This window comes from Leptodactylus fuscus, chromosome 5 (assembly GCF_031893055.1).
Source record: "Leptodactylus fuscus isolate aLepFus1 chromosome 5, aLepFus1.hap2, whole genome shotgun sequence".
Classification (NCBI taxonomy): domain Eukaryota; kingdom Metazoa; phylum Chordata; class Amphibia; order Anura; family Leptodactylidae; genus Leptodactylus; species Leptodactylus fuscus.
This window is the reverse complement of record NC_134269.1, coordinates 21656615-21673481: the sequence shown is the minus strand read 5'-3', so window position 1 is coordinate 21673481 and position 16867 is coordinate 21656615. Positions and strand designations below refer to the sequence as shown.

Below are 16867 nucleotides of genomic sequence, written 5' to 3'. Positions count from 1 at the left end.
CTTTGTATGGGAGGGTCGGGCATAAAAGTTCAGCCATCTTAAATGTCTAGCTCTGGCAAATATAATAATCATGCCTGAGCTAAAGACTCAACAGCCCAAATATAAATGCCCCTCTTCTACTCTTCCAGGCAAAGATTAATACCACCCCATGCCCCCTTCAATCATGGAGCCTTCCTACTAGATTCAACTTTTTTTAGTTGAATAAGAAGAATGACAAAACCCTCCGGGGACTTGTTCTCTGACTTGTTTGCTAACATCGAAGTGCCTTTGGAATGAGTTCACCCATGGGAACGACCATGACTCCAAAAGGGTTGGGGCTCTATTACACTTCCAGCTGCCTCTATCATAGCTATGCACTTACACAGATAAAAGTGGACAAACTGCTTACAGGTCAGCTTTCTTACGAACCACTTGGACAGTTGATGGATCTTTACATTTCTATGGCGTCATTAATGTGATCTACTAGGCTACACTAAACAAACGCTCTGCCATCTCTTGATTTTACATGTTTTGTAGCTTTTTTCCCCAAAACCTTCCAACATAATTCATCATTTCCAGTCCAAGTCAAATAAGATTCAGCAGACGGGCGCAGATAATTCCCTTTTAGAAATGCAAAAATATTTTGATGGTTTTTCGACCTTGCCTCAACTCAGTACTTTTTGGTGGCCACCAGACACTTGACTGGTGTAGGAGTCCCATTTCCTGACGACACCGTTGTCTCCAAACCCTCCTGCTTGTGGGATGACTTTTCAGATTTGCTTGTGCTTCGTTCAATGACTGGGAAGAATCCGAATCTCCCTCTGGTCTCTCCATCCTCATGGACGAAACAGAAGAAGCAGACCAGCTTCAGAATGGCTCTTCTAATGTCTCTGCTGGTCAAGGTGTAGATGATTGGGTTTAGAAGAGAATTTATCATGGCCAAACCAAGAAAATAGTCAGCTTTTAGAAGAACAGGGCATGCGTTGACCTCACACGACACATCAAAGAGGAGAAGGACGAAAAGAGGAAGCCAACAGCCGATGAAGGTTCCTACCACTATAGTAACGGTCTTCAACAAGGCCATGTATTTTTGGGACTTTTTCAGTGCTCCTTTTCGTAGCGTGCCCAGTCGTTGACTGTTCATCTTAACAATCCTATATATGCGTAGGTAGAGGACCACGATGGAGATAAGGATGGCCAGAAAGATGGTGATGCAAAATAATATGTAATCCTTGGAATATAGGGGTAGGATGGTAGAGCAGGAAGGAAGTTGTGTGATACAGTTCCATCCTAGTATTGGAAGAACCCCCAACAAAATAGAGACAAGCCAACTGGCGCCTACAAGTAAAGCCATTCGTCCTTGTTTGTCTCCACTGTAGAGCTTCATGCGAACCATGGTGATGTGACGTTCTATAGCGATGGCAAGCAAGCTGAAGATGGAGGCAGTCAACGTAACAAAGACACCCCCTTCCCTAACAAACCACATAACGGGGGTGAGTTGGAGTGTTTTTGCCCCTGACAATACAATATTCACCATGTATGCCACTCCAGCCAGGAGATCAGACAAAGTCAAGTTGCCTAGAAGGTAGAACATAGGCGAATGAAACTTTTTGTTACGCCATAGAGCCAAAAGTACAATGAGGTTCTCCAGAACAATGAGGATGCAGACTACCAAAAAGACCACAGCCTCAGTTTTTAGTCCACCCTTGTATCGACTAGTGCTCAACTTGCCAGTGTAGTTGTAATGAAGAGCAATGACGCTATTGTTCTGGTATTCCCTGTACAACCGGCTTAGATGATACTGATGTGTTACACCATCCATGGTTCACCGCTGGTCTTCTCGAAGCTCTCAGAAGTTTAGAACCTTGGCTGGGCCTCAACTATAGACAAGGTCATATCCGAGCAATAGAAGATGTATGGTCGGCAACATCCAGGAGTATATTATCTCAGCATGGATTCTACTCAGACGCCCACGTACTGTGACCCTGTAGACGCTTCATCCAAAAATCTGTTCATCTTGTGTTGCTGCATTTCCACCAGGTCTCCACATCGTGTCAGTGTTCCTTCATTTAACGGATGTACCGTCCGCACATGCCGATAAAATCTACATGAAAAAACAAGAGAGTTACTTGAGTCCAAAAACTATTCAATTTCCATAAAAAAATATACATGCGGACAATGTCTATAACAGTACTTCATGAATAACTTTTGACTGGGGTTGAGCCGATCTTGAGATTTCAGGATCGATTTTAAAATCCAATTTCCAATCATTTTCCAGCCGATCGCAATCGTGAAATTTGCTCGATCGCCGATCGGAATCCGATCTTTTCCGATCCCCATCCTCGACCCTAATCAATGCTTCTCTATGGGAAAAGTCACTTTTAGGGTTGAGCCGAGCTTGAGATAACTTCCTACCTCGATCACGCTGGAAAAGATCGGGATCGGAATTCCAATCGCGATTGTGAAATTTACTCGATCGACGATTGGAATCTGATCTTTTCCAATCCCGATCGCTCAACCCTACTTTTGACCTACTTTCTCGGAAAATTTATGCAAACTATGTAGTAAAGAGTTGCTGAGCGAGTACATCCGAGGCGTGTACTAAAATTTTGGAATCTCACCCTCCAATACAGAGGACATTTATATAACACAGATGGAATAATGCCAAAATATAGGATTTCAGATATGACAAGCTAAGCTAATTCTATGTCTGTTCTATAAGGCTGATGATGGAAGCCATGAATTATGATCCGCAGAGCTTGCACTCTAATGTTAAGACGATTCCACTGTAATGCACAGAAAGTAATAGGAGAGACAAATTCTGACCTGGAATTTTTGGCTACGATCCTCTGTCTGCCTCACATATAGTCAGCTCAGCTCTGCGGTGTCCTTTCTTTTGTGTTACTTTCTAGACTTCCTACTTTTTGAGATCCACGAGGCTCGGCCCTTTGTTTTAACAGGCTCCTGTCAGACACTGATTCATCCTCCAGAGGAAAACTGCCAGATATTTAGGCTACACAGGCGAAATTTAGATGACGGAGCGTTACTGCTTGGTAGCTCCCTGTTCATTCATGCATTTATGTAGGACATTATCGGGGGCTCCTATTTAGGCAACATCACAAGCCATAAAGGTTTCCAGATCTGAAACCTCACGCATAGAATATTAAGAATTCCTCGGTTTCCATTAATGCAGGATTATAGGATTTTTGACTGTATCCTACAACCTGGGTATATAAATATTACTAAAGTTACTGAGGGGTCCTGCTCTGTTTGTACAACCCGAGATGCTCTCCATGTGTCTCGGCCTTGTAACAGTTGTCTCTATACGCGGTAAAGCTGGCATAACAAGGGGATTACATAGCAAATGTTATTTCAGCCTTCCCTGCTTATAACCATCCCTTCATTCTACAGATCAAAAGTATTAGAAATCCGACAAAGAGTAGGGGGGAGGTCAGATTTTTGGCCATTCTGAAGAAGTTGATATCTTCCACCAGCTTCGGGATTTGCCCTGGCCAAGTATGGCGTAATGAACAGCTGCCGTATACAGCACTGTGCAAAAGTTTCAGGTAGCTGTGTCAATTAACTAAATGAAGAGAAATGTAAATCCCATTAATAGTTGGTGTGACCTTTATCAGATATCAGATCTGACACCCGGCAACCTCAACAATCAGTTTATTGAAGCGGCAGCAGTCATCAAACCATGCGACTTAATAGTTATCGGTCATGTGGCCTGTTCCCAGCTCAGTCCCATTCAAGTGAATGGGGCTGAGCTGCAATACCAGGCACAACCACTATACAATGTATGGTGCTGTGTCTGGTAAGCAGTGATGAGGCCATAGCAGTCGTCTGAACTCTGCAGAGTGTTGGACCCCACCGACACTGCAGCGTAGAGTGTTCGTCTCCTCTAATCTGATATTCCAAGCATGATGTTTTCTTCAGGCCTGGTAGAGTTGACACAAGTGTGCAGGAGCTGTAATAGACTGTACATTCTTATCAGTCACTATTAGGCCCTGTTCACATCTGTGTTTGGGGAGTCCACTTAGGGGACCCCCGAACAGAAACCTATCTGCGTAAAAAGTGGTTACCTAAGGGCTAGTTCACACGGAGTTCTATGTAGACGTGTACATATGCCTTTGCAGCTGCAGCGACGGCATGCTGGTACAGTGCACTGGCATCCCGTCGCGTCATTCCGCGATTGATTAGACCCCAATGAATGGGCAATTCTGCGGCAAGATAGAGCAGCTCGCTTCTTTTTTCTGCTACTAGCTAGAAGAAAAACTAAGTGAGCAACTCCCATGGAAGTCAATGGGAGCCATTGAAGTCAATGGGAGCGTCAAAATCTGCTGCCAACTTGCCCCGTGTGAACAGACCCCAAAAACTATAATGGGATCCATGTGTGTTCCACTTGGTTTCCGCACGAAAAATGTAGAGAAAAAAGTGCTGCTTGCAGGACCTTTCTCTCCACATATTTCAATGCGAATAAGGGATCGGAATGGCTCGAATGCAGATGTAAACCGGGCCTTAGGGTAAGTTCACACAGGGTATTTTGGTCAGGATTTTGAGGCCGTATCCACCTCAAAATCCTGACCAAAAAGACGGCTCCAATTGAAATCATTGGGAGACAGTCAGTTCTTTTTTTCCGGGAGCCATTTGTTCCGGCTCCTGGACAAAAAGAAGCAAGATGCTCATTCTTTCAGGTAGATTCGCCTCGCGACATCCACCTGAAGACACTCCCTCCTCCCGACTAGGCCCATTCATTTGGGCCTAATCCGGAGCGGAGTGCGCGACTGGATGCTGGTGCACTGCAGCGGCATCCAGTCGCAGCTGCCCGTATTTTGGTCCGCAACCTGAGGTGGCCCTCCTCACCCCCGTGTGAACCCGGCCTTAGGGTGGTTTACAAGTAGCAGATCTTAGATTTGTGATGTACCACCAATTGTTGCAAAAAGTCTGTGCGGTCGAAAACTATGACTGAAGATCTAGAGGTTGTTGGGATGAACATTCATTATCTAGATCACATCGGTCAAATCGTTTTCAAGCATTTATGAGAAACTTCCTCAGACGGTGAGAAAGCCAAGACATGAAAAACATACCATATAAAAATCTGATCCCCCCCCCCCCATAAAATTGTTGCATGGAGGAGGTTCACCTGGCCAGAAAGTGCAGGGGAATCAGGGAGTGGAGATCTACAATGTGCACATAGACAAAAAAAAAGGCATAGACAGCGTGTACCTGGCAGTAATAATTACCGCATATGATAAACTGCAACACGTCCTGTCATGTCACTTTCATAGAACTTTCTCATATGGTGGAAATTATCTCTTCTTAAAGTGGTATTCCTATGATCTTCTGACATGTCAGCTAGACATGCCCAAAGACATCACAATGATATGAAACATGTTATTGTGATCTTTTTGATGTTGAGCCCACCAAGTGTGACCAACTCATAAAAAGAAGAACCAGGACAAGAGTGATACTACCTTCTGATCGGGATTCTGTCAATGATAACGACTTTACAGTAGGATATCCCTGCCATATACACTCACCGGCCACTTTATTAGGTACACCTGTCCAACTGCTCGTTAACACTTAATTTCTAATCAGCCAATCACATGGCGGCAACTCAGTGCATTTAGGCATGTAGACATGGTCAAGACAATCTCCTGCAGTTCAAACCGAGCATCAGTATGGGGAAGAAAGGTGATTTGAGTGCCTTTGAACGTGGCATGGTTGTTGGTGCCAGAAGGGCTGGTCTGAGTATTTCAGAAACTGCTGATCTACTGGGATTTTCACGCACAACCATCTCTAGGGTTTACAGAGAATGGTCCGAAAAAGAAAAAACATCCAGTGAGCGGCAGTTCTGTGGGCGGAAATGCGTTGTTGATGCCAGAGGTCAGAGGAGAATGGCCAGACTGGTTCGAGCTGATAGAAAGGCAACAGTGACTCAAATAGCCACCCGTTACAACCAAGGTAGCCAGAAGAGCATCTCTGAACGCACAGTACGTCCAACTTTGAGGCAGATGGGCTACAGCAGCAGAAGACCACACCGGGTGCCACTCCTTTCAGCTAAGAACAGGAAACTGAGGCTACAATTTGCACAAGCTCATCGAAATTGGACAATTGAAGATTGGAAAAACGTTGCCTGGTCTGATGAGTCTCGATTTCTGCTGCGACATTCGGATGGTAGGGTCAGAATTTGGCGTCAACAACATGAAAGCATGGATCCATCCTGCCTTGTATCAACGGTTCAGGCTGGTGGTGGTGGTGTCATGGTGTGGGGAATATTTTCTTGGCACTCTTTGGGCCCCTTGGTACCAATTGAGCATCGTTGCAACACCAAAGCCTACCTGAGTATTGTTGCTGACCATGTCCATCCCTTTATCACCACAATGTACCCAACATCTGATGGCTACTTTCAGCAGGATAATGCGCCATGTCATAAAGCTGGAATCATCTCAGACTGGTTTCTTGAACATGACAATGAGTTCACTGTACTCCAATGGCCTCCACAGTCACCAGATCTCAATCCAATAGAGCATCTTTGGGATGTGGTGGAACGGGAGATTCGCATCATGGATGTGCAGCCGACAAATCTGCGGCAACTGAGTGATGCCATCATGTCAATATGGACCAAAATCTCTGAGGAATGCTTCCAGCACCTTGTTGTATCTATGCCACGAAGAATTGAGGCAGTTCTGAAGGCAAAAGGGGGTCCAACCCGTTACTAGCATGGTGTACCTAATAAAGTGGCCGGTGAGTGTATATCGGATGTCATGTGTGTAAGTGCTCAACAACTCATAGCAAGCTGTTACTACCTTGTTTAGTTTACATGGACATGCCTGAACTTTTTGTTCTTGTATGTTAAAGAGATTAAATTAGACAACTGATTCACTTGTGGTGACCTCAAGACCTTGTTTAGCTTTCATGGTCAAGTCCAAACTTTTTGTTCTTGTACGTTATAGGGGTTCTGTGGTCATAGCCAATAGATCCACTTGTGGTGACCTCAAGACCTAAGTATGTCTGAACTGTTCATTCTTGTAAGTTATAGGGACTATCTGGGCATAGATCCACTTGTGGTGACCTTGAGGTTCATAGTTGTAGTGGGGTCTCTGTATTTTTGCTTACTGAGGTTCCATGGATGAAGGATAAATCCATAGCCATACTAACCCCATCCGGGTAGTTAGGACATAAATGAACAATCTCCCTAAAATTTTACTCCTTCCATATGGTCTTCCATATATTATGTAGCATGGATTTAGAACCTTTTTCCACCATGGCAGAGACAAGCATAGTTACCAATGGTCCCAATTTTTACACGATTGTCTCCACTACAGTTTATGCTAATTTGCTTAGAAAGGGTCATTTTTGGGCAATCCTGTGGATGTATCTCTACTTTTACAGTCCTACCATCGCTATTATAAGACCTACCTATACCATTGTAGGTGGAATTCCCCTTTAAGGTACAGTTGCTCTGTATTATAGGCCGTGTACTGGTTTCTCTATAGCTTGGTGTGTGTATATGTAGATTCTCTAATATTTTTGCATGACATGCCACTAACTTTTGTATTTTACACTTGTTCTTTCCCCCCTACCACATAGCCCCCACCCGTAAACCGCACATTCTCAACATTTATTGTTTGACTTTCCGGCAGTGCACTACAATGAGGGTGCCAACCACAAATGTCACATATGGTAAGGCACATAAGGGCTGGTATAGTGCAACTAGTTTTTCACTTATATTTCAAGTCGTATTTCATGTGACCGCACTAAGGGCAATGTTCTGAGATGCAAAAACAGAAGTAAAATGATAACTTTAGACAAGCCCTTTAATGCAACATAGCAACTGCAAAGGACATGTGATATTACATGGCCTCCTCTAGATCAACACTGTAAATCTTGTATCTCACCCACCCTTATCAACTATATTACGATTCTTCTATTCCTCGTAGAAATTTATGACTAAATTGACAACTGGGTGCTATCATTCCCTTTATCGAAGGGGTGTTTATGGGTGTCCTCAGGCTCTGCACTAGACATAATACAGTGGGTCAGTTTTACCCAAAGTGATGTTTTCCACTTTTAACTATGAAACTACAGGAGTTGCATGTAGATTATGACTTAATAGATGACAACTTAGTAGACGACGACTTAGTAGACGACGACTTAGTGGACAGCGACTTAGTAGACGATGACTTAGTAGATGGCGACTTAGTAGACGACGACTTAGTAGACGACAACTTAGTAGACGACTTAGTAGACGACGACTTAGTAGACGACAACTTAGTAGATGACGACTTAGTAGACGACGACTTAGTAGACGATAACTTAGTAGACGATGACTTAGTAGATGGCGACTTAGTAGACGACGACTTAGTAGACGACAACTTAGTAGACGACTTAGTAGACGACGACTTAGTAGACGACAACTTAGTAGACGACAACTTAGTAGACAGCAACTTAGTAGACGATGACTTAGTAGATGGCGACTTAGTAGACGACAACTTAGTAGACGACGACTTAGTAGACGACAACTTAGTAGACGACGTCTTAGTAGACGACAACTTAGTAGACGACTTAGTAGACAACGACTTAGTAGACGACAACTTAGTAGACGACAACTTAGTAGACGACAACTTAGTAGACAGCAACTTAGTAGACGATGACTTAGTAGATGGCGACTTAGTAGACGACTACTTAGTAGACGACTTAGTAGACGACGACTTAGTAGACGACGACTTAGTGGACAGCGACTTAGTAGATGATAACTTAGTAGACAGCAACTTAGTAGACGATGACTTAGTAGATGACGACTTAGTAGACGACCACTTAGTAGACGACCACTTAGTAGACGACCACTTAGTAGACGACGACTTAGTAGACGACAACTTAGTAGATGACGACTTAGTAGACGACCACTTAGTAGACGACGACTTAGTAGACGACGACTTAGTAGACGACGACTTAGTAGACGACAACTTAGTAGACGATAACTTAGTAGACAACGACTTAGTAGACGACGACTTAGTAGACGACGACTTAGTGGACAGCGACTTAGTGGACAGCGACTTAGTAGACGATAACTTAGTAGACGACGACTTAGTAGACGACAACTTAGTAGACGACAACTTAGTAGACAGCGACTTAGTAGACGACAACTTAGTAGATGACGACTTAGTAGATGACAATTTAGTAGACAACAACTTAGTAGACGACGACTTAGTAGACAACAACTTAGTAGACAACATAGTAGATGACGACTTAGTAGACGACCACTGTCACTTAATAGATAAAAGTGGGAAAATTTGGCTACAAAAATTCTGCCTAGTCTTAGCCATAAAGCCTTTGTCACTGACGACGTTCAGGTTACTGGCGTCTACATTTATTCTATAAATCATATGGGTCAAATAATCTACCAGCGTCAGATTAGGGGATTTTTCCAAGAGTTTAAAAATGACACATAAAAAGAAGAAGTTTATCAAATGCTGAGAATCAAAAAATTCTTCCCAATACTGAGGAAATATTATACATGACAACCTAAGGATTCCCCGGCGTGTATTTCTGCAGTTGATGTCTCTTGCATGTCTGCACGTCCTCGTCAAGGGGAATTTTAGCTAAATTTATCTTCCGAGATACCATATAGACATTACCACAAAAGAGGGGGCCTCGATTGAGAATTAAATGTAGTTAGTATTTCCCTTTCAAGGCTCTCACTATAAAAGTTGCGACATATCATGCTTTTTGATTGACGGGAGTCCAGATGCTAAGACTCCCCCCCCCCCCCCCAATGGTCAGCCGTGCACTTCTGCCCCTTTATTTTAGCCATCAAAGGGGTCCAATGATCTTCCCATGGTTCTCCAAATTGGACGATCCTTTTTTGTACGGAGTTCCCCTGACTACTAGGATGTCCCACTGTCGGGACCCTAAGGATACATTCACATGGATTTGGCAGTCTTCCACTTCAAAATCCTCTCCAAATACTGACCCTGGGGAACCCAGGGTTTGCACGCATGATCAACCTCAAACAATCTGGCTCATACATATGAGGTCACATGGTGTGGTTGATTCGGCTAGGCAAATCGGGGCAAGATTGAGCAGGGTACATCTCTTTTTAGCAAACTGAAAAAAGAAGATCCTTCAATACCTAGATTGAAAACAATTGGTGGCCAAATAGTGTTTTTTTTTAGGGAGGATTTTGAAGTGGAAGAACATCTCAAAATGCTCTCCAAATTCTTCCATGTGAACTGGGGGGTTACTGAGCAGGAAGTATGCCATTCTCCTACAGTGACACCACAGGTGAAAAGAAGTATTACACAGTTCCTTTTTAAATCAATGGGATGCCTGTGTGTGGGGTCCTCCTGATTGAAAAAGCGCTTTGTAGCTGCAATTCAATTTGACTTAGAAATGGGGATCCTAAAAGGGTACGGTATCCAAACCAGACAATCCCTGACAAGAGGTTGGTTCATGTATAAGCTGCATTGTTAGAGGGACATTAAAGGGAATCTATCCAGTAAATTTTGGACACTAAAGCACCAACAGGTCCTTATGGACTGAAGATTTAGTGTCCCAAATATCTTTATATTATACCTGTCCATGCCTGCGTCATATTTAAAAATGAGTCTTTAAGGGGTTGTCCAAGAGTAAAGGGTATTGAAAATGAATGGGTCATCATTATGCGATCGCTAGGGGTCTAACACCCGAAATCCACCCCATCAGCTGATCACTTTATTGTACTTGTGTCTGGTGCATCCACACAAGCTGAGGTTCCAGCCTCACAGGAGAACTGCGCATGCGCCAGGAGCGGTCATGGTGATTTAGTATCTCAAATGCACCTCACGTATTCGCTTAAGATAGAGGGCCCTACACAGGAAGATTTGTGTGACTCGTGAGCGTTCCAGCAATTTTGGGATGCTCATCATATCTTACAGAACCCGGCACAGTCTCAATGTCCTGTGTGTATGGCTACTACCCTATGTACCCATGGGGTTAATAGTGAATTTGTTTTCTTAGCAATGACTGGGACATAAGAAGTCAGTGTCTGTCTATCACCCATCACTTCCTCTTTTTTAGTTATTTACTGTGAGCACAATAATATTCAGGAAAAGGAAATCCAAAGTCTTCCTTCTGACCCTAGAAGACCCCGCGCGTAGGCTCCTTCTCTGCGATTTCAGCTGCGACTCCCTTCACACGACCAAAAGAAGTTGCACTTTCCCTACACTACAATGAAGGTAGCGGGTCACAGTTCCTTGTTGGATTTCTTGTGACTGTAATGTCCCGGTCACCACGAGTCGCAACGTAACCACATTCAATCTTCATTGTGCTATAATGTAGCGTAGTGAAGGTACAATTTTTTGACGCAGTGGAAGTCGTCATACGGCCCGAGTTTATGATGTGCGATCATTATCAGTGTAGGATGCGGTGTTTGCAGCCATATCCGCCATCTTTTATCTCCTATGGTCATGCACTCGGGTTATTACACAGACACAGTTGTTTTTTTGGGAACTGTAGATTTCCTGAAACGTGACGGACAACTATTATTTCCCATGAGGCAGGAAAGTTTATCTCCTGCTATTTATGTAGGGGTCGCCTCCTCACATCCCACTATAAAAGTAAAAAATAACACAGCCTTCCCCTGCAGACAGACAATAGACGGCGGAGTCTGTGAGATGGGAAAAAGCCGGACAATCTCAGAGCACCCAAAAATAAAGTATGAGGTCAGGGAGCGGCATCCATACAAAACCAAAATTTTGCACTTCTAATTTTTGTTTGTTCCACCTTGCTACCTGTAGGTGTCACTGTTATCCACAAACCCTTCATCTAAATCTGACAATGCTTATTTCCTTGTACTCTGCTTTTTGGGGGTTTTAGACTTCTCTTCTCCCTCTGTCAGCTCTTCCTGGCAATCAGTCACTATGACACAACCCTCCCATGCCTCACACGATGCAAAGACGTATATAAAGACACTTCCCTGAGATCAGATCACCAGTTCACGCTCTGTGCTTCGAAACAGAAAAAAAAATAAAAAAAAAAATTGAAAGATGTCAGCTCTGAAGCCTGCACAATTGTGAATGCAGCTTTGTAGTATAGTACAGGCTGTAACTCAAATAATGTATTTATAAAATTACTGAAACTATTATGCAGATTGCATGAATTTAGGATTTACATGTAAGCTATAGTAGCTCCTGGTTAATAATACCGTGTGTTGCCTTAATTTGCATATTGCACACTCATTAAAACTCCACTTCAAACGTGATACCGATTGTACAGGGCCGATCTATTTGATGTCTGGTGACTCACCGCCTCTTACAATACTTGAAACACCTCCAGGCTATGAGGTGGCGCGGCATAGTGGCAAATCATTTATTTCTCTGTCTGTGCTGGGGATTTGAAGCTTTGTATCAGAGAACCCGATCTCAGGCGTTTTATGTATCACCGCTATCAGGATGGGATTATAGCATAGTATGGGTAAAGGGGCAACACCAGCCTAGACCACACTAATCCCCCCCCCTATTATGCACTATATCAGTATTATTTACCAATCTTCCCCCCTATTATGCACTATATCAGTATTATTTGCCAATCTTCCCCCCTATTATGCACTATATCAGTATTATTTACCAATCTTCCCCCCTATTATGCACTATATCAGTATTATTTACCAATCTTCCCCCTATTATGCACTTTATCAGTATTATTTACCAATCTTCCCCCTATTATGCACTATATCAGTATTATTTGCCAATCTTCTCCCCTATTATGCACTATATCAATATTATTTACCAATCTTCCCCCCTATTATGCACTATATCAGTATTATTTACCAATCTTCCCCCTATTATGCACTATATCAGTATTATTTACCAATCTTCCCCCCTATTATGCACTATATCAGTATTATTTACCAATCTTTCCCCTATTATGCACTATGTCAGTATTATTTGCCAATCTTCCCCCCTATTATGCACTATATCAATATTATTTACCAATCTTCCCCCCTATTATGCACTATATCAGTATTATTTACCAATCTTCACCCCCATTATGCACTATATCAGTATTATTTGCCAAACTTCCCCCCTATTATGCACTATAGCAGTATTATTTACCAATCTTCCCCCCTATTATGCACTATATCAGTATTATTTACCAATCTTCCCCCTATTATGAACTATATCAGTATTATTTACCAATCTTCCCCCCTATTATGCACTATATCAATATTATTTACCAATCTTCCCCCCTATTATGCACTATACCAGTATTATTTACCAATCTTCCCCCTATTATGCACTATATCAGTATTATTTACCAATCTTCCCCTATTATGCACTATATCAGTACTATTTACCAATCTTCACCCCTATTATGCACTATATCAGTATTATTTACCAATCTTCACCCCTATTATACACTATATCAGTATTATTTACCAATCTTCCCCCTATTATGCACTATATCAATATTATTTACCAATCTTCACCCCTATTATGCACTATATCAGTATTATTTACTAATCTTCGCCCTATTATGCACTATATCAGTATTATTTGACACTATATGGTACTGTTATTTATTTATGATATTTATTTATGATATTGCCATTTGGCATCATATGGAAATTATATTTTGGGTATTATTTTGCACTATATCATACTATTATTCAGGCACTATATGATACATGTTATTTATCCTTATATGATACTGTTATTTATACCTATATAGTAACATTATTTGGTACAGCATGGATGTAATATTTTTACTTTATCAAACTATTATATTATTTAGACACTGTTATTTATTGTTATAAGGCACTGTTTTTGACATCACATGGTGCTTTTATTTAGCAAGCATGGTAGTATTAGTTTGTACAATTATCATAATATACGGTATTATTTATTGTTATATTGTTCAGTTATTTGGTACTTTATCGTGTTATTACTTAGCAAGGCATGGTGATATTACTTGCCACTATATGATACTATTATTTGGCACTATATGATGATATTATTTGGTACGGCTTGTGTGTATTATTTTGTTTTATATCATACTATTATTTAGCCACTATATGATAGTGTTAGTTATCGCTATATAGTACTGTTATTTGGCACTAAATGGTGAAATTTGGTACTGCAAGGAGAATTATTTTGTACTATATCATACTATTATTGATTCATTATATGATACTGTTATTTATTGCTATATGGTACTGTTATTTGGCACTATATGATGATATTATTTGGAACGGCATGTGTGTATTATTTTGTATTGTGTAATTCTATTATTTATCCACTATATGGTACTGCACTTTATTGATATATAACACTGTTATTTGGCACTAAATGGTGACATTTGGCACAGAGCGGGTTTATTATTTTGCACTATATCTTACTATTATTTATCCACTATGTGATACTGTTATTTATCGCTATATGGTCCTGTTATTTGGCACTAAATGATGACATTTGGCACGGCACGGATGTATATTTTGCACTATATCTTACTATTACATGGGCACTGTACGTTGGTATTATTGGAATGACATGGACGTATTTTCTGGCACTATATGATGGTATTTCATGTGCCTTGTATAATCATATTATTTTGACATGACTTCAGTTTTCGGAGGGAGGGGGACACATGTTTTACCCAGGGGCTTACACAAACTCTGATGGTGCTCTGGTCAGCTTCAATAACAATATAACCATAACATTTAGTAAGTCCTTAAGATCGTGTAAACTATGATGTCACCGGATCACTGCTGACAACAGGCAGGCACGCCAATGTGAAGGAGGGGAACCAATAGGGCCATTAATACAACTTACATTAGTGTTGTCACCCAGCTTTTCTAGGCTCCCTAATGGTAACTATGTTATATAGCTATATATCCGCCAATCACAGCGTGGCTTTCATTCTGTATTCTAAACTTGAGAAATGAAAGCTGTGCTGTGATTGGTTAATAGGGACAATATAGACAAATTTTCTTTTAGACAGTTGTATGACTCTGTCATATATAGAGCCTCCTATATAGAGCCTCCATATACAGAGCCTCCTTTGCTCTTCCATACTAATTGCATGTGAATTGGTCACTGAGCTGGTGTCCAGTGACGGGCCCCATTGTAAGTGTAATCCCGCACACTGTACACAGCACTTACTGACACCAACAACCACCACCTGAGGCTACACTCAGAGAGGTGTGAACAGCGCACAAGTGCTGACCCCTATCATTAGAGGGCAGGTAATAAACTCAACACACTGGATGTAACTGTACAGTATCTATTAACCTATCTGCTCATATCTATCCATCTATTTATCTACCAATCTATCTTTTTATATCTGTCTGTCTGTCTATATATCTATCCATCACTAGGGAATTTCATATCTATCTAGTTTCAAAAACAGGCAGCGGTCTAAAATATAGAAAAAAAAAATCAAACTTTTATACCATTTACAGTATTTTGGGCCCCAAGCAAAGATTTGTTCTCAAACTATCTATCTATCTATCTATCTATCTATCTATCTATCTATCTATCTATCTATCTATTTTGTATCTATCTATCTATTGTATCTATCTCATATCTATCTATCTATCTATCTATCTATCTATCTATCTCCTATCTATCTATCTATCTATCTATCTCCTATCTATCCATCTATCTCTCATATCTATGTATCTATCATTCTATCATTTTCTCTATTTCTATTAACCTTTCCAATATCTGTCATCTATCTATCTATCTATCTATCTATCTATCTATTTATCTATCTATCTCCTATCTATCTATCTATCTATCTATCTCCTATCTATCTATCTATCTATCTATCTATTTATCTATCTATCTATCTATCTACTATCTATCTATCTATCTATCTATCTCCTATCTATCTATCTATCTATCTATCTATCTATCTATCTATCTCCCTATCTATCTATCTATCTATCTATCTCCTATCTATCTATCTATCTATCTATCTATCTATCTCCTATCTATCTATCTATCTATCTATCTATCTATCTATCTATCTATCTATCACACAGTTATCTCCTGTAAATTCTAAAAACAAATATTCTGTGCTCCCATCTGCACACAGCTGCTCACTATATCCTCCTGTGATACAAATGACTAGGAATATCTTATCTTGCCATTTTTTATCTAGATATATTCAGCAAATAAATCAACGTCAAGATTTGTCCAACTTTTCCTGCAAAAGAAAAGAATTTTCTCCCGCTAATCTCCCTTTTGTGCCAGCGATGAGGTAATGCCCTGAGCAATGAACCATCCATCAAGTAGTCCATCAAGAGGTGACAAGGGACCGCGGCGACGAATTCGCTGCAACACGAGATGCGATCTCCCCTGCAGAGCTTGCACTTTATTCTATACAAGCTATACTATACTGCACATCTGGAATGAATATCACACTAGAATGGACTATGGAGAGGCTACTCGGGATAGTTTAGCTGCATACCATTACTCTGCACTGCAGGCTCTTAAGGAGAGATGGTGAGAGCAAGAAAGATAAGAAATTGTGAAAAATACAGATGCTGCAAGGAGGAGAAGGAGTTAATAGACACGGCTTACCCTGGGCTGCAGAGTTCTGATGTCCAGGATTCCCAGGTTCTTGGAGGAGCGGAGAAGAAATCCCAAGTCTGTGCCTGTTACAAGCAGCAGATAAGACTGAGCCCTCCTCCCCTTGCTCTGCACCCCAGCCCTGCCCATCCACTAGACTTAAATATGAATAGCCTGCCCATCCGCCTGCCCCACAGCTATCCTCTATATAGTGCACAAGTCTGTATCTGCTCCACTTACACCCTCCTTTCAGGTCGGAGCTTTTCTCTTCCCCAGTGTCGGGCTGGAATCACACATGCAGTTTTTGATGCAGTTTTTTGAGCCAAAGC

General features: G+C 41.4%; 1 protein-coding gene across 1 annotated transcript; it reads right to left on the bottom strand.

The window, feature by feature from the left end:
- Positions 1-489: 489 nt before the first annotated feature.
- Positions 490-16659, bottom strand: S1PR5 (sphingosine-1-phosphate receptor 5). The gene is made up of 2 exons (XM_075272653.1): positions 16551-16659; positions 490-2083 (listed from the first exon to the last, which is right to left on the bottom strand). The coding sequence occupies exon 2, from the start codon at positions 1799-1801 to the stop codon at positions 650-652; it is 1152 nt and encodes a 383-aa protein (XP_075128754.1). The 5' UTR covers positions 1802-2083; positions 16551-16659; the 3' UTR covers positions 490-649.
- Positions 16660-16867: the final 208 nt, after the last annotated feature.